This window comes from Drosophila obscura, unplaced genomic scaffold, assembly GCF_018151105.1.
Source record: "Drosophila obscura isolate BZ-5 IFL unplaced genomic scaffold, ASM1815110v1 contig_194, whole genome shotgun sequence".
Lineage (NCBI taxonomy): Eukaryota > Metazoa > Arthropoda > Insecta > Diptera > Drosophilidae > Drosophila > Drosophila obscura.
In genome coordinates, this window is record NW_024542783.1 from 425,251 (window position 1) to 452,319 (window position 27,069).

At 36.2% G+C, this 27,069-nt stretch overlaps 1 protein-coding gene across 3 annotated transcripts in view; it reads left to right on the forward strand.

Annotated features, from left to right (window-relative positions):
• Positions 1–27,069, forward strand: part of LOC111076623 (YTH domain-containing family protein) — a 70,241-nt gene that overhangs the window by 14,179 nt on the left and 28,993 nt on the right. For all 3 annotated transcript variants that reach the window (XM_022370479.2, XM_041593708.1, XM_022370478.2), the window contains 3 exons: positions 2,803–2,912; positions 16,432–16,575; positions 16,630–17,252. In XM_022370479.2, coding sequence (XP_022226171.2) covers positions 2,803–2,912; positions 16,432–16,575; positions 16,630–17,252 — 877 coding nt within the window. The remainder of the gene's footprint in view (positions 1–2,802; positions 2,913–16,431; positions 16,576–16,629; positions 17,253–27,069) is intronic.

Consider the following 27,069-nt stretch of genomic DNA (forward strand, 5'->3'; position numbering starts at 1 on the left):
TTCATGACGAGATGCGAAAGCAAGCCGAGAATTGCAAGAAAAAATATTTATGAATTCTTATTTTCCGAAACCGTTTTGAGTTTGTTTTGAGTTTCGTTTCCAGGTTACGTAAATGTGTGTGTGTCATGTATTCACACATACTATGCTTGTGTCTGGGCTCTACAATTTTTTTCCGCTTGAATTGAATTTCGGATTTTCGTTTTTTTTTTTTTATGTGCTGTTGTAGCGACCTGAGCTGACCTGCCGCAACATAAATGAGGATTGGGCAGAGGGGGTGGGGGTGGGAAATAAATTTAATATATACAAATAAAAGATGATATCTCTTCTCATATCTCCTAAACTAAAATTATCTTGAAAATTAGATTCGCTAAAGCTCTGTTCTACTAGGTGTGAACATTTATTTTATTCAAAGCGTTCATAAAATATTTTTAAATTTTGCCACCTCTTTTCGGCTGAGTCCCCACTGTAAATACAAACAGTACAAACAAATAAAAACTTTAAATTTTAAAGTTTAAAACCAAAATCGACCTATTCAGGGCCGGATCAACCCTCAACCGGGCCCTGGGCAATCATCAATCTGTGGCCCCAATTTTTTACGCCAGTTCCTTCTTTTTTCATTTGAAATAAAAACTTATAAATATAATGGTTGTTTAATTAATTTTAATCGGAAAAAAATTGTAGAGCCCACACAATTTTGGTTAGTTTTTGTTAAACGGCTGCCACTTTATCCATCGATTCTTTCAACCGATACCTTAAACGACGTCTATCTAAAACCAAAAAGTCATGCCAAGAAATATTTTTTGTTCGACTTTTCCTGAGTTTTTAAAGTTAAAAATTCGAGAAAAATACCGCAAAAAAATGATCAAATTTGAATTTTAAAGCTTATTACACTAGTCAACACGATTTTTCCTCAAGGAACAAAACGAACTTTTTCTTAAAGATTTGGGGCTTAGAAATGGTTTGATGATATTTTTTTTTCTGGCAGAACTTTTTTAAAGAATTTTTGAAAACTGGTATTTTTAAGCTTTTTTCAGAAGTAACGCTTGTTTTTCACATAACTCTAGTATCTACGTCTGGTTGTAAAGAACTAGCTATTTTGAAAGATAATTGAAACAGCTAGAAGTTGATGCCAAACACTTTCAGTTATCCGTCTGGGAAATATAAAGCATTGAAATGCAAAAATGATGATTTTTGTGCGGTATTTACGAAATTTGACTTAAAAACTCAGGAAAAGTCGAAAAAAATTGTGTTGTGTCCTCTTTCGTCGGTCTTAATCGTAAGGTGGCCCAAAAATTATGGAGAGCTAAAATTCGTTAACCAAACCTAAAAAATGAAAAAATGAACAAAAATACCTTTTTTAGGGGCAACTGCCAATTGGGAACAAAGCAAACGAACAAGGGTTGTACATTTGGTACCTGATCGCGTTCCTTTGTTCCCAATTGGCAGTGGGCCGCCGCCTTCAAAAAGGTATTTTTGTTCATTTCCATTTTTTAGGTTTGGTTAACGAATTTTAGTTCAAGTCCCATAGTTTTGAGCGATACCTTAAACGACGCAAATTAACCCCTTACACAAAAAAATAGAGGACACAAGATATAATTTTTTTTCTTTTAGCTTTTAAAGTCAAAATTTCGTAACAAATACCACAAAAATCTCATTTTTGCATTTCAATGCTTATATTTCCCAGACGGTAAGCTAATCACAAGATTGGGCTCAACTACTAGCTGTTTTTCTACCTTTTCAAAATAGCAAAGTTCTTTACAACCAGACGAATACTAAAGTTATGTGAAAAAAACTATCGCTACCTCTGAAAAAAGCTAAAAAAAAATACCAGCTTAAAAATTCTTCAAAAAAAAGTTCTGCCATAGAAAAAAAACCATAATTCTTTAAAAAAATTTAAAGTCCCATATCTATCAGAAAAAGTCGGTTTGGATCCTTGAGGAAAAAAAAAGTTCGATTTTGTCGAGTAGTGTTATCTTCCAGACGTTAAGCTGCAGCTACAATGTGTCTGGATCGGATTTACAGCTGCATTTGTCAACGGCAAAATTATATACAACCAGATATAAGATACTTAAGTTATGTGAAAAATAGAAGCAATACCTTAAAAAAAACTAAACCATAAAAAAAACATAATACTATACAAATTTTTAAATCCCGAAATCCATCAGAAAAAGTCATTTTGGTCCACAGCGGGAAGAAGAAGTTAAATTTTGTCTAGTGTAATAAATTACGTCGTTTACTAAGCGATATTGACGTCAAACAGGTATATTGCTTTTAAACATCTATTCAGGCTTCTAAAAAAATTATAAATATCTTATTAATACGTTTGTAATTGGAAGCAAACTATCTTGTTTCATTAAAAATGAATCAATATACAAAATGCAATATATTTCATCGAAATTGCAAAGTTTGTTGATAAGATAAAGCGATTTTACTTTTGAAAATTGTTCAACCCATTATTTGAGTATTTACTGTATATGCCAGCCCTTCATAGTTTTAAATTTTTTTTTTTAATTTTCTAAAATAACAATAGGCAACAAAATCGAATTTTTATATTCCACGAACCAACCCGACTTTTACTGATAGAATTGTAGCTTTAAAATTTTGTTATACATTGTTCTAAGATCTAAGGTCATCTATCTATACTGTAACATGTTTATACTAAATTATCGAATTCACTGTGCTGCATAGAGTTAATAACCTGAAAAGGCTTTTATTATATTTTTCTTGTTGACTTCCGATTTAAATATTCGAATGTAACTGCATATATTATGACTTAAATTCTTGATCCCTACTTCTTTACAGATTCATACAAAAGACATGGACATAGTATTATTACTAATACACGACGAGACGAACACCAAATAACTTCTTGGAATTCAAAGAAGCTGGTTGAAACAAGTTCTGCACTTCAGGTACTTCAGCAATATATGTACATACTTGCAGATAAAGATCCCAACGATTACTCGTATATCCGCAAGATAATAAAAATTATCTTTCGCATTATTCGGATTACTTCGAAGAGTTCACCAAATATGGAAATCCGCATATATTCTGCGATATCGAAATATGTGCTATCGGCAAAGGTGTCACAGACTCAAGGGTTTTCAAAATCAAAATCCCAAAAATCCGCAGCTGGCAGGAGAATTCTGACACTTTTTCGGAGACTTTCCAGACTCCTGTGAAATCACACTGTTACAAGTTTATTTAACAAATTTCGCCTTCGAAATATGTGGCATACACAATATTGAATATACGAGAAAATCGAAAACGTAAAATCATAAAGGACCATATATATCAGGTTGCCGAATCTTGAGCAGATCGGACTATTTTTATAGAGCTTATTACTCATTCATTATTACACGACTCATCCCTCCATCTGCGAGCTGCTCGGCCAGCTCTGATAACACTTCTCGACACGATTTTTCCTCAAGGAACAAAACCAACTTTTTATTACAGATTTGGGGCTTAGAAATGGTTTGATGAAATTTTTTTTTTCTATGGGAAATGCAAAGCATTGAAATGCAAAAATTATGATTTTTTTACAAACAGGCGTAAGATACATGAATTATGTGAAAAAAAGAAAAGCCTCTGAAAAATACATTAAAAAAATACCAGACTTCAAAAATTCTTTAAAAAAAAGTTCTACAATAGAAAAAACCATAATTCTTAAAAAAAAAATTGAAAGTCTCATATCTATCAGAAAAAGTCGGTTTGGATCCTTGAGGGAAAAAAATATCGATTTTGTCGAGTAGTGTAATCAGCTCGATCAGTTGCGGCGAAATATTACACTACTCGACAAAATCGAATTTTTTTTCCTCAAGGATCCAAACCGACTTTTTCTGATAGATATGAAACTTTAATTTTTTTTTAAGAATTATTGTTTTTTTCTGTCAAAATTTTTTTTCGAAGAATTTTTGAAGTCTGGTATTTTTTTAAGCTTTTTTCAGAGGTAGCGACACGAGTTTTCCTCTAGAAACAAAACCAACTTTTTCTTAAAGATTAGAGGCTCAGAAATGGTTTGATATGTTTTTTTCTATGGTACCACTTTTTTTGAAGAATTTTTGAACACTGGTATTTTTTTAAAGCATTTTTCAGAGGTAGCGCACCTTTTTTTAACTAGTGTTAATAGACGATTCGAAGAGCAGGCGAAGCACACCCATAATAGCGTGAGGCAAGCCGAATAAAGAATACTGCGTGAGATGACTGAGAACTTTGAGGATAAGCTTCATAGTCTTTCGGACGAAGTCGAACAGCTTGGGAAACGAGTGGTAGAGCTTCAAGAGAAAAGCGATACAGTCCACATTATCTCCCCTTACTTTTAATTCAGTGGTGCATGGAATGTCTCCTCTAACGGATGTCGGTTTCACTGACAACACTAGCCCACACGACATTTACGCTGTGGCCCAAAATGACTTTTTCTTATAGATTTCGGTTAAACATTTTTTAACGAATTATGTTTTTTTTAAATTTTTTTTTTGTATTTTTTTGTCTTTTTTTTTTTTAAAGAATTTGGAAAAATTTGGTTTTTTTAATGTTTTTTTCAGAGGTAGTGCTTCTATTTTTCACATAACTTAAGTATCTTATATCTTAAACGACGCCTAAAGCGTCTATCTAAAACTAAAAATTTTGCGAAGAATTATTTTTTTTCGACTCTACCTGAGTTTTTAAAGTCAAAATTTCAAATACAAAAAATACCGCAAAAAATGATTAAATTTGAAAGCTTAATATCTTCCAGGCGTTAAGCTGCCGCCACAAAATGTCTGGGTCAGATTTATAGCTGCTTTACAGAACTGCAAAGTTCTATGCAACCAGATATAAAAATTCTTTAAAAACAAATTAAACCATAAAAAAAAACAAAGTACTAAACAAAATTTTAAAATCCCGAAATCCATCAGAGAAAGTCATTTTGGTCGACAGCGGAAAGAAAAAGTTAAATTTTGTCGAGTAGTGCAATGGATGATAGTGCATGGACATCCAGTGCGAGCATCTATACAATGCTAAGAGTACTTGTGAATCAAGGAACAGGTTTGCGTGTCTGCCACATTAATTGAAACGTGGTTTTCGTCTCATGTTAGTGATGTGTTAGTAGAATGTTTTGGCTATGACCTGTTTCGATCTGATCGAGATAGTCACGCAGGAGGTGTAGCCATATATGTACATAAACGTCTAAATGCATAATGTTTGTAAACACTCTAGTGATAGTGTAGTCGAATGGATATTTGTTCAAGTCTCCGGTGCAATATACTCTTCAAAAATTTTAATTGGCTGTGTGTATAGACCTCAACGGTATATAGCATATAACAATTTAATTGACTTATTATCGACATTGACACTTACTTACACATATGTACATGTACATGTACATGTAAACATACTAGCTGGGAACTTCAACAGTAATATACTGAGGGAAAATCACTTATCGGATGACATAGAAGCTATGGGATTAAAGTTAGTAAACACATCTGAACCTACCCATTTTTCTAATTACTGTGATACTTTTATTGACTTATTTTTTTTAGGCCATAGTCATAATGTTTCTATGTTCAGTCAGCTGTCCATGCCAATTTTTTCGAAACATGACTTAATTTTCTTGACCTATACTTTTAATACAGACTTAAACGACAATAAAATAGTTTATAGAGATATTGACTATGGCTTGTTAAGTGCTGACTTAAATACACTGGGACTCTATATATAAAAATCATAAAATTGACTCACAATTGACTGTCCTCCAAAATAATATAATATACCTATATTATAGATCAGTGATGGGCACGAAAACTAACGGAAATAGCCAGACAGAAAAAAAAAAACCACCGTCGCGCCGCGTCGCAGTCATGATCCAGACAGAATGGGCGAGCAATTGCCTTTAAATTTGTTGTTGCTTGATTTTCATGTGCGTAGCCCAAGACACATGATGTGTTGTTGCAATCTCGAGATCGCGCCTTCGATGCATTTTTGCCGTCTCTTTGACGCCAAATTTCTGTGGCATTGTTTTTGTAAAAATTCACGGATCGCTGAACGCGAGCGACGACCGTCTGAGCCGACTTGCTGGCGCCTCCCGAAAAACATTTTGGAAGGAGCCGCGGGAGCTGAAAGAGCCACGGCGTGCCCATCTCTGTTATAGATAAATACCAAAAACTGACAAACCTCGTGTTAATCCCTGGTTCAACATGCAAATTAAAATACTAATAAAAAAAACGGGACACTGCATTTCGAAAATGGAAGCGGTACAAAACAAGCCAGCATGCTGAGCAGTATAATCTACTTAGGAAGAAGGTTATACAATTAAACAACTCAGAGAAACGTAAATATTTGTTTAACAAATTCATTAAGGCAACATCGAACAAGATGACATGGTCCTACATTAAGCAGCTGGATATTGGTAAATGCAACAATGAACGCATCTGTGATGTCGATCCTGATGTACTCAATGAACAGTTTTTAGACTGCAAAGTACCTGAAGTGACTAAAACTGACTATGTTGAGCACTTGCCCCAAAATCTATATAGAAACTGCTATGATGTAAACTGCTTCTGTAATAATGGTACCTGTGATAATAGTTTTAGTTTTTCATGTGTAACTGAGTCAGATGTCCTCGAATCAATGTTAAAAATTAAGTCCAATGCCACTGGTATTGATGATATAAATCCAAAATTTATGAAATTTGTATTGGCAAAAATACTGCCATACATAACCCACTTATACAAAAAGCACTGACTCAAAAGTAGCCAATATACTACCAATTCCAAATCTGCCAACGAATACAGGATAATTTCCATTTTAACTTTTTATCAAAAGTGTTAGAAAGACTAATGGCTCATTTAGACTATAGTAAAACTTTTGACACGGTTAACCTCGAAATTCTTTGTTTTAAACTAAGTCATCTATGTCATTTTTCGCGTGCAGCAACCAAACTAAAGACATTTCGTGTTTGTAATCAAAAGCTATGTCAGTGGGCAAAAATCAATGGTCTAGAATTAAACCCAAATAAGTCAAAATGTATAATCATAGGTAAAAGACAGTTCAACACTGACAATCTACAAAGATTATCCATTGAAAATATGGAATCCTTAGATCTCTATACATAACGAAAGACTTTTTACCACTGAAAATCAAACAAACAATTGCAACAATGTACAACAATGTGCAACACCAGTACTTTTATATGGTATTGAAGTCTTTAATAACTGTAATTCCGCCAGCCAACGAAAGTTGCAAAATGCTTTTAATAATATTGCGAGGCGTATTTATAATAGACATAGAACTGACCGTATTTCTGACGTAATGATATTCGATATGCCACTTAAATCCTGGACAAACCATAGGGTCTTGACATTATTGCAGAAAATTATGTACACCAAAGAACCCTGTTACCTATATGAAAGACTTAAGTTTAGCACATCAAGAAGGACCAGAAACATTCTGAAATTTAAAAACATGTACTCCTGCACAATGCGTCAATTCCTTGTATATGCTGTTCGCTTTTGGCTTTTTGGCCTTAAGGCCATAAGTGGCGCGAAGCAATTAAAAATTGCACTGGAGGAACATCTACGCACTGCCTAACTCTCATCAATAACAAAATAACTCTCCTCTCTTTCTCTCTATGTTTTTCGAAATTGAGAGATATTGTGGGCAAATTGTGAACAGCGATACCAAAAGACAGAAATATTACCGCTTGCTCTATCTTTCGCTTTCGGCTACGTATAATTACTTATAAAATATGTTTTATAGGTTAGATAAATCAGAAGCTCACATATACATATACTGACTGAGTATCAGGTATAAAGGTAGATCCCGCGGCTCACAACGTTTCCGCTCGTTTATCTTTAATTTAACACCATTAAAAGCGAATGGCAATTCTACTAGAGATATGACTAGAGCATCGGAAATGGAAATAAAAGGATATAAATTTTTAAATGTAAAATTATTCTGATTTAGATAAATCAGAAATGCAGTAACCTTTCCAAAACCAACTCTCTAGTTATGCCGGCTGTGGCACCTAGAATTCCAACTCAGTTGAAGTTCGCTTGGTTTGACAACCTGTCTCACCGCCTATGATTTTTATATTATACGTTTTTATAACCAGTACTTAGGAGGGTAGATTTTTTGTTGCACTCTCAGATCGCTTACTGAGAGCGGTACTGCGATGTAACTCGGAGCGGTCAAAGGCTGTTATCAGAACTATTGCTCTGTTAAAGCTGCTGCCTATTAACCAATGAAATGTCAAAGTAAATTAGATTCTTGTTATTTAATATTTCATTCGTCTTGCTTAAGGTGCACATCCACAGTCGGACATGCGCGGCGAATGAGCTCGCCGAACAGACCCAACTTGCCCACCAACTAGAGCGAGCATTGGCAAGGAACATCTTGACAAACAAATTTTCAGTGAGAAAACTTCTAAAATGGAAGCGGAAAAAAACGCTCTAACGTCCAATGTGTCTTTTTTTTTTAATTCCTTCTAGTTTTTAGGTAGACTCTCCCACTATTTTTTGAAAAATGCATGTATGTAGATGTATTCTTCGCTTTTATTTTGCTATGATGAAATCTCATTATCGATGCATTCGATAAATTCCATTAAGATTTCTTTGGTAATTTTCATACGTGTTCCTTTTGAAAAATGTGTTCACTAATGATGATTGTGTGACACCACCATCCACGATCAAACATGCTCGCAACGAATTTGCGAAAATAGAAAAATTTCTATTTCGCCGATCAAAGTTGACAAGTCGACTCTCGTCGAGCCCAAAAAAAGAAGAACTAACTCTGAGAAAAGCTTAAAAAAACAATACCATTTTTATAAAATTCTTAAAAAAAAGGTTCTGTCTTAGAAAAATGTGACTGTATAGCAGGGGTCGGCACACAGACTCACACATTTTTTTGGTGCGTTTGTGTGTGAAAGAAACAGACACGAAGTCAAATACGCTACTTATTTCTCTGCCGCTGCGAAAGCCGAAGAATTGTGCATAGGGCACACGATGCTTCTCTGCCGCTGAGGAAAGCGAGCAGAATATGAAGCCGTTTGTGCATAGCCCGAAGCATGTTTCTCTACCGCGACGTCAGCAGAGCAGAATTTTCTCTGCCGGTACGTCATCAGGCAGAATAACGAAACCACACGAAGTCTTTACGCTGTACGTGTGCCGACTGCGAAATTTTTTCCTATGCACAGTGCATACGACGCTGCCGGCCTCTGCTGTATAGTGTTTTTGTTGTAACATTTTTAAAGTTAATTGAATTTAAAAGCTTTTCTGAAGCTTTTTTCAAGCTTTCAATCGTGGTCCGATTCGTCCGAAAATTTGTATACCCGGTGGATATGTGCCACGCAGAGAAGGAAACCTTTCCGACCCCATAAAGTATATAAATTCTTGATCAGCATCAATAGCCGAGTGGATATGGCCATGTCTGTCTGTCCGTCCGTCCGTCCGTCCGTCCTCATGAGCGCCTAGTTCTCAGAGACTATAAGAGACAACCAGACTCATGTGATATCACACTGCTACAAGTGTATTTCAAAATTTCGCCCCGCCCCACACTGGGAAAAATAACCAATCTAGCGGAATTAAAGCCATACCTCCTAAAATAATAGTGCAACATTTTTGAATATTTTTTTTTTAATAATAATATTTTATTTTTTATTTAAAAAAAAACATTAAAAAAAAAACATTTTTATTTAAAAAAAAACATTTTTATTTTCAAATTAAAAATTAAATTGTTGCTTACAAATTAAGTTAATTAAGAAATTTTTGTAGCTCGGCAGATAGCTCATATTTTTTAGAAAATATAATAAAATAATAAAGTACACTCAAAATTGCAAATTTGTGAGCGTTGATTTTATTTTTTCGTGTAGTTTGCACAGATATATATGTACATGTTTAAATTGAAACTTTGATTAAAGTGATGGGTGCGTTTTAAATTGCAATACATAAGCAAATGTATTGGTAACTTCTCTGCAGCTACACATTTTATACATATATACAACGAAATCAAGCAATGCTCAAGATGTTTTTACCAAAAAAAACTGCTATAAACCATCCATTTGGGGAAGATGTAGGCAGAAAAATTAGATTAAAGCGAATGTTTGTGAAGCCAAAACATCTGATGACTTATGCTGCTCAAACAAGTCAAAAGCACCATTGGCTACATGAATCATCAAACAAAAACTTTTTCCCGCCGCTGCGTACCTGCCAGAGCACAGAGCACAAACGAAATGTCGGTTAACCCTAATATTCAATTACAACCACTTCACATCAGTCATGGTATCTCCTTTGCCGACGTTTGCTTAGGACAGCAGAACAGGGTGGTAAGAACAAAGTCTGTAAAAACCCATAGTTTCACTAAGCACCGTCATCATTAACAGGATACCGGATATGAGTGCTGGTAAAGGCCTATGCATACCTTACGCGATGTCGCCAATACGGCTCAGAACCTATCGATATTGGCTTCCAAGATTCGCAACTCAAAAAAAAAACGAGAAGGAACGTGCGAGTCGCTTCTGGGGACGCGACTCTACTTATACCCGTACTCAGTCAGCATATACATTTTTGAGCATATAATTTTTTAGAATTTTAGAATAAACGAGAAGGAACGTGTGAGTCTCTTCTGGGGACGCGACTCTACTTATACCCGTACTCAGTCAGTATATACATTTTTGAGATTATAATTTTTTTTAATTTTAGAAAAAAAACGAGAAGGAACGTGTGAGTCGCTTCTGGGGACGCGACTCTACTTATACCCGTACTCAGTCTGTATATACATTTTTGAGCTAATGATTTTTTAGAATTTTAGAATTAAAAAAAAAATTTTACATTTTTTTGCTACATCTGTTATCTACATCTACAATGTATATTCCACATCTAACATGTAGATTGTACATGTACCATTTATATTCTACATCTCATCCGCTAGGGGTTGCTCGCGCACTGAACGCGCAGAGTGTGCGAGCGAGAAAGAGAATCAGTAGCGTCAGCAGCGCTGGAGAAGGAGAGGGAACCAACAGAAAATTCATTTCTTCATTCTGGCTATAATTATGATCCGATCTGATTCAGATTCGGCAATCTGGTAGATATGGTTATTTTCTACGATACTGCGTTTTTAGTTTTATCGTATCTTTAAAATTGTGCCTGCCACAGACTTTTGTCCTTTATGAATGCGGAAGGGGGCGGGGCGAAATTTTGAAATACACTTGTAGCAGTGTTTTATTACATGAGTCTGGAAACAAAATTTGGTTGCTCTAGCTCTTATAGTCTCTGAGATCTAGGCGCTCATCAAGACGGACGGACGGACGGACGGACGGACAGACGGACAGACAGACGGACAGACAGACATGGCTATATCGACTCGGCTATTGATGCTGATCAAGAATATATATACTTTATGGGGTCGGAAACGTTTCCTTCTCTGCGTTACACACATCCACTTTTACCACAAATCTAATATACCCCTTAACTCTTTTTTTGAGTACGGGTATAAAAACGAGAAGGAACGTGTGAGTCGCTTCTGGGGACGCGACTCTACTTATACCCGTACTCAGTCAGTACATACATTTTTGAGACTAAAATTTTTTAGAATTTTAAAATTAAAAAAAAAATTTTACATTTCACTTTTTTTTGCTACATCTGTTATCTACATCTACAATGTATATTTTACATCTAACATGTAGATTATAGATGTAGCATTCATATTCTACATCTCCTCCGCTAGGGGTTGTTCGCGCACTGAACGCGGCAGAGTGTGCGAGCGAGAAAGAGAATGAGTGGTTGGTTTCTTGCAGGAGGGGGCGGCGGAAGCAACAGAAAATTAATTTTTTCATTCTGGCTATAATTATGATCCGATCTAATTCAGATTCGGATATCTGGTAGATATGGGCATTTTCTTCGATACTGCGCTTTTAGTTTTATCGTATCTTTAAAATTGTGCCTGCCACAGATTTTCGTCCTTTGTGGTGTCGGAAGGGGACGGGGCGCAATTTTGGAATACACTTGTAGCAGTGTGATATCACATGAGTCTGGGAACAAAATTTGGTTGCTCTAGCTTTTATAGTCTGAGATCAGATCCATGCGCTCATCAAGACGGACGGACGGACAGACGGACATATCGACTCGGCTATTGAGGCTGATCAAGAATATATATACTTTATGGGTTCGGAAACGTTTCCTTCTCTGCGTTGCACACATCCACTTTTACCACAAATCTAATATACCCCTTAACTCTTTTTTATTACGCGCACACGAGCAAGATATTGAATATTCCGCACTTCAAAAAATGTTGATTGCTATGGAAAGGCATGTCCCCATTGTCAAGTATAAACATGAGTCAAGTGGTATGTTTTTCGCATAAGGAAAAGTAGAACTACCTAAAATTGAGACACCACCGGAACCATTGAACAGTGAACAAGTGTACCACAAAGTAGGCTCTTTGCTGCTAATGCCAATCAAAGCACATGCGTTTTTACAAATACTCTTCATGGGTGGTGAGGACATAAATCGCGCACTCACCAATCGCGTAGATGCACGTTGCGGTTACCATAACCTCACTTTGGCAATAGTTAGGCGCATAGTTGTAGAGGTGGACAAACTACTTAATCATCACAATGAATTATTGGAATTATTCATTAAGCAATAATTTAAGTCTTTAACCCATGCCTAGCTATTGTACCCAAGGGAGTACAAAAAAACGTCAACTTTCAAATAGTCGTTACTTTAACTAGACTAATCTGTTTGGTCTCCCAGCCGAGCATTATTTACTATTTTTAGTCAGTGGTGCAGCCTTAAATTAATTCCTGTTATTTGTTCGTTATTTGCACTGCTTACTGTACCTAATTGTAATCGACATGCATCTACACTCGCCCCCTTACTGTAATAGCCGTTTCAACCGTTTTTTCGCATTCGCTATCGCTCTCTTCATCTATCTTTTTCTCGCTTGTATTAGGGCACGGGCAATTCGCCTGCCCTTAAGACAGTCTGGACGTAGCACTCGTACCTGACACATTGTCGCCTAATCGACCTAATCGAAAATGAATAAACATATTTGTATAATAATCTGTTCGTGAAGTTTTATTGTAAAACCAGGTGATACATTTGGTATCCTCCTCTAAACATAATCGTTTTGCACATTTTTAGTACTTCGATGAATGTTTGGCTCTATAAAATTAATTGGACAATTTTTATACCCGTACTCAAAAAAGAGTTAAGGGGTATATTAGATTTGTGGTAAAAGTGAATGTGTGTAACGCAGAGAAGGAAACGTTTCCGACCCCATTCTTGATCAGCATCAATAGCCGAGTCGATATAGCCATGTCTGTCTGTCCGTCCGTCCGTCCGTCCGTCCGTCCGTCCGTCAGTCCGTCAGTCCGTCCGTCTTGTTGAGCGCCTGGATCTCAGAGACTACAAGAGTTAGGGTAACCAAATTTGGTTTCCAGACTCATGTGATATCACACTGCTACAAGTGTATTTCAAAATTTCGCCCCGCCCCCTTCCGCCCACACAAAGGACGAACATCTGTGGCAGGCACATTTTTAAAGATACAATAAAACTAAAAACGCAGTATCGTAGATAATGCCTATATCTACCAGACTGCCGAATCTGAATCAGATCGGATCATAATTATAGCCAGAATGAAGAAATTAATTTTCATTTGCTTCCCCTGCCCCCTCCTGCCGACGACCATGCAACTCATTTTCCTTCCCGCTCGCACACTCTGCCGCGTTCAGTGCGCGAGCAACCCCTAGCGGAGGAGATGTAGAATCTAAATGGTACATGTTTAATCTACATGTTAGATGTAGAATATACATAATATATGTAGATGTAGATAACAGATGCAGCAAAAAAATTTTTTTTTTGTAATTCTAAACTTCTAAAAAATCATATGCTCTAAAATGTATATACTGACTAAGTACGGGTATAAGTAGAGTCGCGTCCCCAGAAGCGACTCGCACGTTCCTTCTCGTTTTTTTTAATTTAGAAAGAAAAATATTTGTTTGTTCATATACGCATAGCCCTAAAACTATTAAATTTCAAAAACATTTTTTATTATGTGTTTAATCCTTACACCTGGATTTTGTACTTTTAATTTGAAAAGTTTAAAAATAAGTCAAGTTAAAAAATTAAGGATCATTTAAAAATTCCTTAAAATTGCCAAATATCCGTATTATTTATCACATAACGGTACGGCCCCCATATTTTGCCATTGTAGCCGAATAAAAAATATAATTTTAAAAAAAACCGAATTCATTTTTTTAATGATATTATATTTTTTGTGTTCATTATGTTCCTGTTAACTAAATAAAAACAATGGATTTAAAAATTTTTTGTTTTAATGACACTCGGCGCTTAATGTGTTAATGAGATTCTGAATTTTGTAATAAATTAAACGTTGATATTGACAATCGTTCTGCAGTTCAGTGCCATCTATCAAATATATTTGCAAGTATGTGAATAAAGGCAGCGATATGACTGTGTTTCAAATTCAAAATGCTGATGTGAAGTGTGAGACTGCCATCTTACCCTCGTAGATTGCTTTTAATAAACCTTCCAACCTTAGTCGTAGAAAAAGGCTTGGGGTGATTTTTATGCACAACCTGATCAAGGGTGACGTAGATAGCCCTGACTTGTTGAGCCGCATAACCTTTACGATTCCTATTAGATCTACTAGAAACTTTATTAATTTGTTCCTTCCGCTTTGTAGATCAAATTATTCCTTGCACGAACCATTTAGGGTCCTATGCTCGGACTTCAATTCCCTCTACCCTATAAAATCCACCGCTAATTCCCTTCCTCTTCTTAAATCACTAATACTAATACATACATTTCCCGTAACACTACTCGACAAAATCCAACTTTTTTTCCTCAAGGATCTAAACCGACTTTTTCTGATAGATATGGGACTTTAATTTTTTTTAAAGCATTATTTTTTTATAACAGATTGAAAAAATTCTTAAAAAAAAAATTTCTGCCACAGAAACAAGAAAAAGTATCATCAAACCATGTCTAAGCCCTAAGTCTTTAAGAAAAATTTGGGTTTGTTCCTTTAGGAACAATTTTTATTTAATAATAATTTAATAATTAGTACAATTTTTTAGCTATCTTTGCATGTTTAGCTCTTTGGGTTGTGTTTAGCTCTAATTTTCCTCGAATTTTAGCCTAACACCTATCTTTCCTGCATGCTCGTGATCGGTTCGGTAACACCCGTCGCGCGTCATGCGGCTGCGCCCCTCGGTCGGTTGGGCGGGAGGAAGGGCTGCGTTTCTGCCTGGGTTCCGCGCGTAACAGGCTCCGCTTGGTGTCGCATGGGCCACTTGATGGTGCAGTCATTGCATTTCAACGTCCAAAAATACAATTCAAATACAAAGATTCAAATACAAAAAAAAAAAACTTTTTAAAAAAGATCTTTAAAATGATATAGAAGACTTGGGGCTGGCGAATGAGCGAAGCGAGTGAGCAGGGGCCTGCCCCCTAGTATTAATATATTGACGAGTACGAGTATAAAGTAGACTCGCGGTCATAGAAGCGATTCACACGTTCCTTCTATTTTTGCTATTAATTTGGCGTTGTTTTGTTTTCTTTTTCTTCGCGATTTAGTGCAAATTTTAATCGATATATCAGCTATCGATATAAAGCAATCCATTATATTTCGCTGATTTAAATCGGGTTTTCAATAAAAGTTAATGAAATGATATGTCAATTGGTTAAATTAGTAAACTTTTAATCAATTCCGATAATAATTACGCGACAGAATTATATGGGCATTTCTCTGACGAGGTCCACCGAGGCCCAAAAATGCAATGTCTATAAAATCACATTTCCATATAATTCTGTTGCGATATTATAGTATAAATTTAATGATCGATAACTAGTTTACCCAATTGACATAAATTCATTAACTTTGATGTGAAAACCTATTCAAATAAGCAAAACTTCACTTTTTCGGTATTATTTTTTTTTTTTTTGCTTTTAGTCGTGTTTTCTACTATGTACTATTATCTTATATAAAAATTAAAATTCTTGTGAAAATTTATTGCACAAAATCTTTGTAACATATTAAACTATCTAAAAAAAAAAACGAATTTTCGTCAGTGCACAACATGTGAGGAAATTCGCATCAACATATTGCCTCAGCTGAATTGATCGCCGCTAAAACCACTTGTCCCGTGCGAATGGCTTGGTTTTTTGACAAAATCTCGAAAACGAATAGTTTTCCAAAATCGACCTTAGCACCACTTATAGGGTTAGTCAAAAAACGTATTATAAAATTTTGAAATTTTTTTTTTTATCTTTCTACCTTGCAATGCGTACGACTGTCCCATTCGACTTCTGAGAAATGCCCATATGTGCTATTATTGACATTTAATTTGTTGGACTCGGTGAACTTTCCCATGAAAATGCTCACATGTATATACACATACATATATGTACAAATATAACTTTTTTTTTTTTTTAGCCAAATCGTAATGAAAGTGAATACCGGTCAACACAAATTGATAACCGCACATGCGATGGAGCAGAATTTCATGGAGCTGTGGCAGCACCAAAAAAGACAACCTGGGCTTCTATTGCATCCCAGCCGGCTAAACTGTCATCCAGAGTAAGTATTTCATAATAGCTATTTGATGCAAGTATAACTGAAATACATACACAGGCTGCATCGACTACTTCCAATCATAAGAAAAAGGGTCCTGGTATGCCACCTCCACCAATGGTACCAGGAAAACATAATTTAGATGTTAATATATGGGACTTACCAAATAATAAGCCACCGCCTGTACCAGCACCATCACCGATTGATTTGGTTTATTCTGATTTTAACGCTGACTTTTTAAAATCAGCCATCACAGAGCCTCCTCTAGGGGCACGATCTGAAAAGGCTCATAAAGACACGGAAAATTTGCATAATTACGAGAACAAAAGTTTGGGTAATATAAGTAATTCCAGCAGAATAAAAGTATCCCCAAACTTTCCCAAACATTTGGGAACACATCCCGTTCATCAGCCAGTAGGTCCTCAATCAGGTCACTTGGGAACCATCGGAGCATCTATTCGACGAACCGAATGTGTTAATCCTACAATTCGGACTACTGACCGTACAGGCAGAATTGAAATTATATCAAAGTGTAAAAATCTGGATCAAAACAGTTCTCGACCAATAGAACTGCCTGCAACTGAAGACATACCTGTTGATCCACAATTACTCTTGGAAGAATTAAAAGACAAAAACAATTACAATCCAAAACTAATGGACTTGAACAAAGCCACAACAGCACGGTAACTAACCCAATTAAACATAATAGTTTTTAACTTTTCAGATGAAAATGGACTTTTTAGATGACGAAAATATTTTAAACAAAATTTTTCTTACATTTTTTTTAAGAGTTACCATATTTTAGTCAGATTTAAAAGAAAAAAAATTGTCCAGAATTCTTTCTTTTCTATATTGTTCAGGAAAAAACTACGATACAGCCTTATTGTGTCCACAATGAGTATGTCGATGTCGTAAATCGCAAGGAATAGGCGCCACCATTTTTTTGGGTCCACCACCAATGTTTGAAATCATCCGATAGAGAACTGCCTGCGTGTTTATTACTTTTTGTCTGACATACTCCATGTGCCAGCGGTTTATCGGTTATTTATTGCGTTTAATAACTGTTATTTAACAATAGAATATGTATACTCAAAGAGTATAGGGATATATTAGTTTAGTAGTAAATTTGGATGTGTGTAAACCCCTAAAGGAAACGTTTCTGACCCCATAAGGTATATACATATATTTTTGATTAGCATGAATAGCTGAGTCGATATAGCTAGGTCTGTCTGTCCATCTTGTTTGACGCCTAGTTATCAGTGAAAATAGGAAGAAGAGTAACCAAAATGTTCATAATTTCGCCACGCCCCACAGTATATCGAAGGGAAACTTTTTTATATAAAATTCTGGCGACAGCTGAAATGTTGTCCGATTTTTGTAATTGTTTTGTTAAAATACAAAAATTAGGAGCCAGGTTTTCTGTACTAAATCTTATTCCAGTTCTGCAATGATTTAATTGTTAATCAGTTAATTTATACACTTATGGACAAAATAATAGGTGTGCTTTTTTTTTCTTTTTCAACTTTTAATTTCTAGTTCATATCTTCTCTAATCTCAACAAATCAAAGTTTTTTCAAATCTTAAATTAATTGTCTTTAAAGAAAAAGTAAAAACAGTTTCACAAACCCTTTAATTTACAAGAAAATTAAATATTTCCTTAAATCCGTCAATTTTGGCTGGACACAATAATAGGTGTACGAAGATAAATGTTTAAACTAAATCGATATTTCACTATTTTAGGTCTTGTTTTATATTAAATTGAGTGTCTGGATATACTCGGTATATCCGCCATTATTTTGTAGGGATTTCTCAATTCGTCTGGAGCATGGAGGATATTAACTTGCGACAAGTTCCAATTGGAATGTTGTACCTCCTCTTTGGACAATATCCCAAAGTTGATTTTTATTTTGTCAAGAAGTCTTTTCGACCTCTCTTTTGAGTTCACCCCAGAGATTCTCGATTTAGGTGGATTTAGGTCCGGGGATTGACTTGGCCACCCAAGAACATCCACACGTTGCTCTCAGAACCAATCCTTCGGTCATTATCCTGCTGGAACTTCCATAAAAGTGGCATATTATCCTCGGCATATGGTAGCATCACCGTATCCAATAGATCTTTGTATACGAATCTGTCCCATATTCCGTCAATACGATGAATCGGACCAACACCATACCATGAAAAGCAGCACCATACCATTAGGCTACCACCTCCATGTTTCACAGTTTTACATGTGTGAGATCAAATTCTTTGCCTTTCGGACGACGAACATTCCTTTTGGCATCATTTCCAAATAAATTGATCTTGGTTTCGTCACTTCAGAGGATATTAAGCCATTTTTTCTCACCCTCCGGTCCGCAACAGGTTATACGATCTAGTGCAAATTCTTTCCTCATCTGTAAATTTGCCGAACGAAGCAAAGGAACCCTGCGAGCAATCCTACCTAGGTAGGTTTTCTATTGCCAATCGTCGCCGAACGGTCCGTGATGACACAATATTCCCAACTTCGTTGGCAATCGTCCTGGAAGACTTGACCAACTAAACCATTAAACAACTGAACCATGCGATCGTCGGTTTTAAATGATGATTTTCTAGTTGACCCCGAGTTTCACCTATTTTTTCCGGTTTTAAGGCATTGGTTACGAAGTTTTGAGATCGTTTCATTAACCTGGCAGGCTCGAATGAGCCTTCTCTCCTCCGCACTGCATTGACGCCCTCGTCCCATCTATTACAATTTTAATGACTGTTAAGTCCCAATTTAGTTATATATTTCTAATACCTTACCTTCTGAAACCAATAGCTATCTTGATAAACTGCATTTTAATGTTTTGCTTCATACACCTATTTTATTGACTAGCCGAATTCGCCGTCTAATAGCCATATGACATTAGACTTAGACAATTTTTCTGCGTAGAGAGGGATAGCATGAGAGACAGAATGGAACATTATTGTTCAGTCAAACAACTAAGGCACTACTTGATACAAAATGATGTTTTCCAGCTAAACATAGCCACCAAGCCAGTAAAATTGTATCCGCAGAGTAAAATTTTTCGATAAATTTTCGAGCTCAACTGGACAGCCAGCTTGACGCATAGTTCTCTCGCTCTGACTCCAGACATTTCCCATAAGTCCAGCTAGTCAGTTAGAAAAGTCTAATGTCATATGGCTATTAGCCAATCCCGAAAACTAATTAAATCCGAGAATTCCCCCAATTCCCACCGAAACAGTGTGACCATTTTAAAAAAGGATAGTTTCCTTCTTCTTTAAAGACAATTAATTTAAGATTTGAAAAAACTTTGATTTGTTGAGATTAGAGAAGATAAGAACTAGAAATTAAAAGTTGAAAAAAAAAAAAAAAAGCGCACAGCTATTATTTTGTCCATAAGTGTATGTGCGTCTTACTTTCGAAATCAATTTAAAATGTAAAACCTCTACTGTTCATGTTAGCGACAGGTCTGCACAGGGAAATTTTTATTAAAAGGAGTTTTAGCATTTAACAATCAAGTTTTCCCTTTTCACGAACAGCGGAGGAGAGAGCGAGCATGCGGCATTCATCGGCTCCGATCCATTTTTGTCGCTTACGTATAATTACGGATAAAATATATTGGCTACATATACATACATATGTAGGTCATTTATCATAAGATTACATATATACTGAGTATCGGGTGTAAGAGTAGAGCCGCGGAGTCCCTGTCATAACAGCTAAATGCTGTTTTTTGGAGTATGTTATACCTTGTTTTCAAAAACTTTTGAATTCTGGAAAGCTAATGAAAAGCTAATAATTAAGACTACTGTTTGGCTAAAAGGCTGAGAAACTTAGTGTGTATGTTGTTTTTGCGATATTTTTCTTGAAAAACTGAGGAAACTTAGTTAGATTTCCAGCAGACAGATTACTCTAGCGTTACTCTTACTGCTCACTGCTGCACACCCCTACGCTCATGCATTAAAGCAGCGATGCTCATTGCCCTGCGAGCCCTTTTGTTTTTATACCCGTACTCAAAAAAGAGTTAAGTTATTGTATTTGTGGTAAAAGTGGGTGTGTGTAACGCAGAGAAGGAAACGTTTCCGACCCCATAAAGTATATATATTCTTGATCAACATCAATAGCCGAGTCGATATAGCCATGTCCGTCTGTCCGTCCGTCCGTCTTGATGAGCGCCTAGATCTAAGAGACTATAAGAGTTAGAGCAACCAAATTTTGTTTCTGGACTCATGTAATATCACACTGCTACAAGTGTATTTCAAAATTTCGCCCCGCCCCCTCAAAGGACGAAAATCTGTGGCAGGCACAATTTTAAAGATACGATAAAACTAAAATAAAACGCAGTATCGTAGAGAATACCCATATCTACCAGACTGCCGAATCTGAATCAGATCGGATCATAATTATAGCCAGAATGAAGAAATGAATTTTCTGTTGGTTCCCTCTCCTTCTCCAGCGCTGCTGACGCTACTGATTCTCTTTCTCGCTCGCACACTCTGCGCGTTCAGTGCGTGAACAACCCCTAGCGGAGGAGATGTAGAATATGAATGCTACATCTATAATCTACATCTTAGATGTAAAATATACATTGTAGATGTAGATAACAGATGTAGCAAAAAAAAAATAAAATTTTTTTTTAAATTTTAAAATGCTAAAAAATTATAAGCTCAAAAATGTATATACTGACTGAGTACGGCTATAAGTAGAGTCGCGTCCCGAGAAGCGACTCACACGTTTCTTCTCGTTGTAATTGCCCCCAGCATAGGAAACCAATTTTTGTATGCATTGACAGTTTGTGCTGTGTACCAGCATACCGAAAGCTCAACACATGCAAATAACTTTGTGTGTATGCGATCCGTCCAGCAAAACCAGTTTTGTCTCTTCTCTGATTGGTGTTAACCCGACTTTTGTTATGATTTTTTTGTTGTCTTTTCTTCGAGTTCGCACTGTTTCCTTATTCGTATTTGTGAGTGCTCTGCCGTAAGCTGAATTTGGGCACCCCTGCATTAAAGTTTCCCGCTGTCCCCATGGAGGCTTCACCGCAAGAAACGTTTACGATAGCGTTGATTCAGAGGTATAAATTCTTGATCAGCATCAATAGCCGAGTCGATATGCCCGTCCTGATGAGCGCCTAGTTCTCAGAGACTATAAGACCAAGAGCAACCAAATTTTGTTTCCAGACTCATATGATATCACACTGTTACAAGTGTATTTCAAAATTTCGCTCCGCCCTCTTCCTCTTCCACAAAGAACGAAAATCTGTGGCAGCCACAATTTTAAAGATACGATAAAACTAAACACTTAGTATCGTAGAGAATGACCGAATCTACCAAATTTCCGAATAGAATTATTTTTTTTTTTTTTTCAATTTTTTTTTTCCAATTTAATTACTTAACAATTATCTGCTAACTATGAACTATAATAGGAATATACATAATTAAAGAAAAAATATAATAGGAGAAGAAAAGAAAGGTTTTAAAAATTTGCTAGGTTAAAGTGAAGGTAAACGTTACGTACAATCGTATCAAGGGATAGTTGAGGAGATATTGTATTGTAAAAGGAATTGTAATTATTGCAAAGAACACGGAAAGGTTCGTGCTGCGCGAAGTTAGATCTGCAGAAGGGTAAACGGATAGGCAGGAAAGTTCGGGTTGGTCTAGAAGGAACTGAAGAAGGAGAGGAGTTTGGGAGTCTACAAGCCTAAGATTGCAAATTCTGCGATGGTGTAAGGAGGGTAGGTCGAGTGTTGGCTGTGTGTTGGCTTTCGGTATGCCTGGTGATGTGTATAGATACAGGCATTGGTTTCCTATGCTCGGTGAAATTACAAACACGAATGGGCAGCCCTGCTTTAATGTGACCCCTCTGCTCCTCGCTTAGACAAAGCCGTCGTTGAACTTGTTGAACTCCTGTGGTGGAGTTCCTATAGCTAAGATGACTTCTACGTCTTATTACTTGTACCGTTTCCTAGTATCGCTTTATATGGTTCGCATAAAAGGACGACCTCCATACACATTATAGACTAAACAGTTTTGCAGTAGATCAAATTCAATCAAGTAAGTACGATTTGGATAGAGGTTGATCTCATTGAGACATTTTTCGTATTTTATAATAGTCGTAGTTTTTGTATATTATTTGGCATTGAGGTTCTACCATTTTATATTTGAATTTTCAAAAAAATACGAGGGTTGCGTTTTATTTATGTAGCCTTGGTTATTTTTATTATGAGCCGATCCAAATCGCCACTTCTATTTCAAAGCTTGGCATTATTTGGCCAATTCATGCTCAGAACAAACCCAACTTTTTCTTAAAGATTTGGGGCTTAGAAATGGTTTGATGATAATTTTTTTTTTTTTTATTACCGAACTTTTTTCTGAAGAATTTTTGAAAACGGTATTTTTTTAAAGCTTTTCAGAGGTAGCGCTTCTTTGTTTCACATAACTCTAGTATCTTACGTCTGGTTGTTTTGCTGTTTTGAAAAGATAATTAAAACAGCTAGAAGTTAAACCCAAACTTTTTGTGATTTCAGCTTACTGTCTGGGAAACATAAAGCATTGAAATGCAAATATGATGATTTTTTTGCGGTATTTTTTACGAAATTTTGACTTTAAAAACTCAGGAAAAGTCGAAAATTATATTCTGTGTTTTTTATTTGTTTGTGTATAGGTGCATTAATTAGGCGTCGTTTAAGGTATTGCTCATTAAAATTTACGGAGAAACTTTGGAGCTAAAAATCGTTAACCAAATCTAAAAAATGCAAAAACTTAACAAAAATACCATTTGGAACTGCCAATTGGGATCGCGATCAGGTTCCAAATTTACAACCCTTTTTCGTTTGCTTTGCAGATTTGAAATACCAAAAAATACCAGACTTCGATAATTCTTCTTAAAAAATTTTAAAGTCCCATATCTATCAGAAAAAGTCAGTTTGAGTCCTTGATGAAAAAAAAGTTCGATTTTGTTGAGTAGTGCAATCGCAAAATTCACCTTTGGGAAACACATGCAAATTTTCGGCTTATAATTTTCTACGATTTTCGATATTATTCAGCTTTTGTTGATAAAACACCATGCATTGATTGCTATTTCGAAAATCTGGTAAACCGTCGTCAGTACTTCCGTCGCTACCCAGATACCCAGATTCATTAAATATTGCATAAGTAGTTGGCCGTCAAGAAAAATGTTTCTCGTGGGATAAAGCATTATTGACATTCACCACAAAAAACGTCTCTATGGCTATATTTAGTAGTAGGTTACTATATTAGGGCGGGTCAATTTGTATAGGACAAAAAAAAACTTGATAAGAGTCCACCAGAATCGGAAACTACAAAGATTTCTAAGAATCTTTCACCAAGAAACTCTGTGTTTAAAATCAATTCCTAGCTCTTTTAGCCTGAATAGGACCCTAAGGTCCTGGGGAACATTTCTGTGTCATGATTTTCTACCAGATTAGATGTGGACTTTTAAGCCATAAATGTTTCAAGCAGCGTAGTTTATTTTTTTTATTGATAAATCACCATTTATTGCCAATGTAAAATACCGGTATCGCGAATTCAATCATGCAAGATCGGTATATCACATACTGTCAGATTGAGGTATCCTTGGGCATTAGTATGACAATCATTAGTAAAATTTTATATGATCCGTGGTAAAAAAGGTGCGTTGCGTTGGTGCGTTGGAATTCGCACAACATAAACATCTTCATAAACAGCTTTTGAACAACCACGTTCGTAATTTTGTATAGTTTTCTTACAAAAATCGACACGAGCCTCTTTTTTGACGGTTTTGAAATTACGAAACATGAATATATGAATGTGAGCCCGAAAAAAACAGTAATCGACGATATGCGTTTTAAAGCGAGCCAAAAGCAACAAAAGTTTTCACAACGAGTCGTTTTAAATCAAGTGGTCGCCTGTTTGGTCGGCAACTTGTTCGATAGAGAAAATTAAGAAGAGTCTTGAGTCGCTTCTGTGGACGCGACTCTACTTATACCCGTACTCAGTCAATATATACATTTTTGGACTTATGATTTTTTAGAATTTTAAAATTAAAAAAAAAAAATTTACATTTTACATTTTTTTTGCTACATCTGTTATCTACATCTACAGTGTATATTCTACATTTAACATGTAGATTATATATGTACCATTTATAATCTCCATCTCCTCCTCTAGAGGGCGCTCGCGTACAAAACGAGCCGGAGTGTGGGAGCGAGAAAGAGAATGAGAGAGTTCTCTTGCTTAAAGATGACAGGGAAGCAACTGAAAATTAATTTCTTCATTCTGGCTATAATTATGATCCGATTTTTTGTCTAATTTTTAATTCTTGAGGAACCTATTTATAGAAAAGTACAAATTTGTTTGTGCAAACCATGCCACATTCACTGGCTATCATTAAAAAAAAAAAACAGCATGCAATTTGGTGCACGCGTTGCGAAGATAGCCGCTTACAGACTGATTTTTGTCTATAAATGTATAGTATAGATTAGACGTAAGACGCCAGAGCTGGGATCGCAGTCGTTGACTGCCATGTGGCTCTCTCTGTCTGTCGTTTGGTGTCGCTGTTCTTAAAGACAAAGGTGTAGAAGTGGAAGTGAAAGAAGTAGTGAAGACACTGCAAATAGATGTTTTTGTATTCTGACTATAATGTGCCGATGTGATCCAGATTCGGAAATCTGGTAAAGCATAGTATCCAGCACCGCGGAATCGAAAAATTCCTGTCAAACTCCATATAAAAAAATCTGTGGCAGGAATTTTTCGTTAACGTTTTCCTGGAGTGTGGTATCCAGCAACACGAGCGGAATCCACAGATTTATATCGATAGTTGCCTTTCGGGACCGTATGTGGACTGAGAGAACAGCTGACACCCATATATTCAACAATTATTCCTGAAGTAAGTGGTGCAAGATGTAGGCAAAAACTGTCTGCAAAACCAAAAAGAAAGATGAAAATTATTCTGTTTTGTTTTGCAACAATATATGCCGCCACCAACACAATCACTTCATCATCAGAGTGCACTTTTTTCCTTTTTTAATATTAGCAGAATTTTACAGTTGGCACTGTTTACAAAACACAGCTGATTCATCAACCCTGTTTTAGCTATGTTCCACACCCTCACGGAATAACTAGTAAATTCCTAGCAGGAATTTTCAACGGTGCTGGAGACAGGCCTTAAATATGTATCCTATAATTCTGCGATTTCGGTTTTCTCGTATCTTTAAAATTTTGGATGCCACAGATTTTCGTTATTTGTGTGAGCGGTGGGGGTGTGGCTATATTTCGAAACACACTTGATCGAGCCAATGTTAAACAGTTTTACAATGGATTTTGTCAGCAATTCCTGATATTCCTCAATCCACTCTATATCGGTTCTTGGTCGTTCAGTTTATTCGACAAAACTTATTCTAGTCATCATAACTGTTCATTTATTTCTTATCGATACTATCGATTGCGATAATGTTAATTTTCAGAATGTAGTTAACGCAAAATTCAAATTCATTAACAGGTTTATATAGAAAGTACAAAATGTTTAAAAGACTAAACAATATGTTAAGTGGCGTCAACAGTGATATCACAGGAGTCTGTACAAAAATTGGTATACCTCTATCTACAGATAGATCTATCTTCGAGATAAATAATACACGAGTATATGTAAATAAAAGCAGTTCCATTCTGGCGTTACGTAACAATCGTACGACAAAATAGTGAAAAAAAAATTAAAAAGAAAAAATTTGGAAAAAAGATTAGGGGAGGTCGGGGTATTTTGGGACACTGGTAACCATAAACTCAAGTTTTCCCTTAATTTTCAACGCGGGGTGTTGTAGTAAACCAATTACCTTTCTTTAAGTCACAATAGTTTGATCGAATATCTCTGAACTGGATGATACCAAGACGATTGCCACATTTTTAAATTAAATAAAAATAATAATTTTTGTTACTAAAGGTTTATTTATATCTCTGAATGGAAAATAGATTTAATCAAGAAGAAAAAATTAAAAAAAAAAACAAAAGGAAAATGAATCTTACAAGCAATGCTTGAAAATCCAACCTGCGGTCATTTCCGCGCATTTCAAATGGTATCGGAGGTTAGGTTAGGTTAGGTCTATGGGGCTGGCCGACCGAAGTCGAGATCAATCGGAGGCAAGTCTGCCCATTGTGATGCCCACACTCGTCACGGGATATTTTCCGGTGCCTAGGGAGGTTTCGCGAACCATCCCGAGACCTCTATAAAGAGCACCAGTTTCTCTAGAGCCATTTTTGCCAGGCTGTCCAGGTCTTCGTAGAAGGCGCCGCCGAGTATTCGGTGATCTAGTTAAGTGCGTCCACCGTATCACGTACGAGTCTGCTTGTGGTCTTGCAGTATACATTCAGTCGATGATGGCTACCTGCAGCTCAGGCAGCGATCCTAGGCTGGCCAGAATGTCCTCTGGTATCGCCATCCTAGGCTCGGAAGGTTTAGTGGAGTCATCCGTCCTCTGCCGCTTGAACCTTGGCTCTCGACCAGTCGGTTCCACCGTAGTCTTC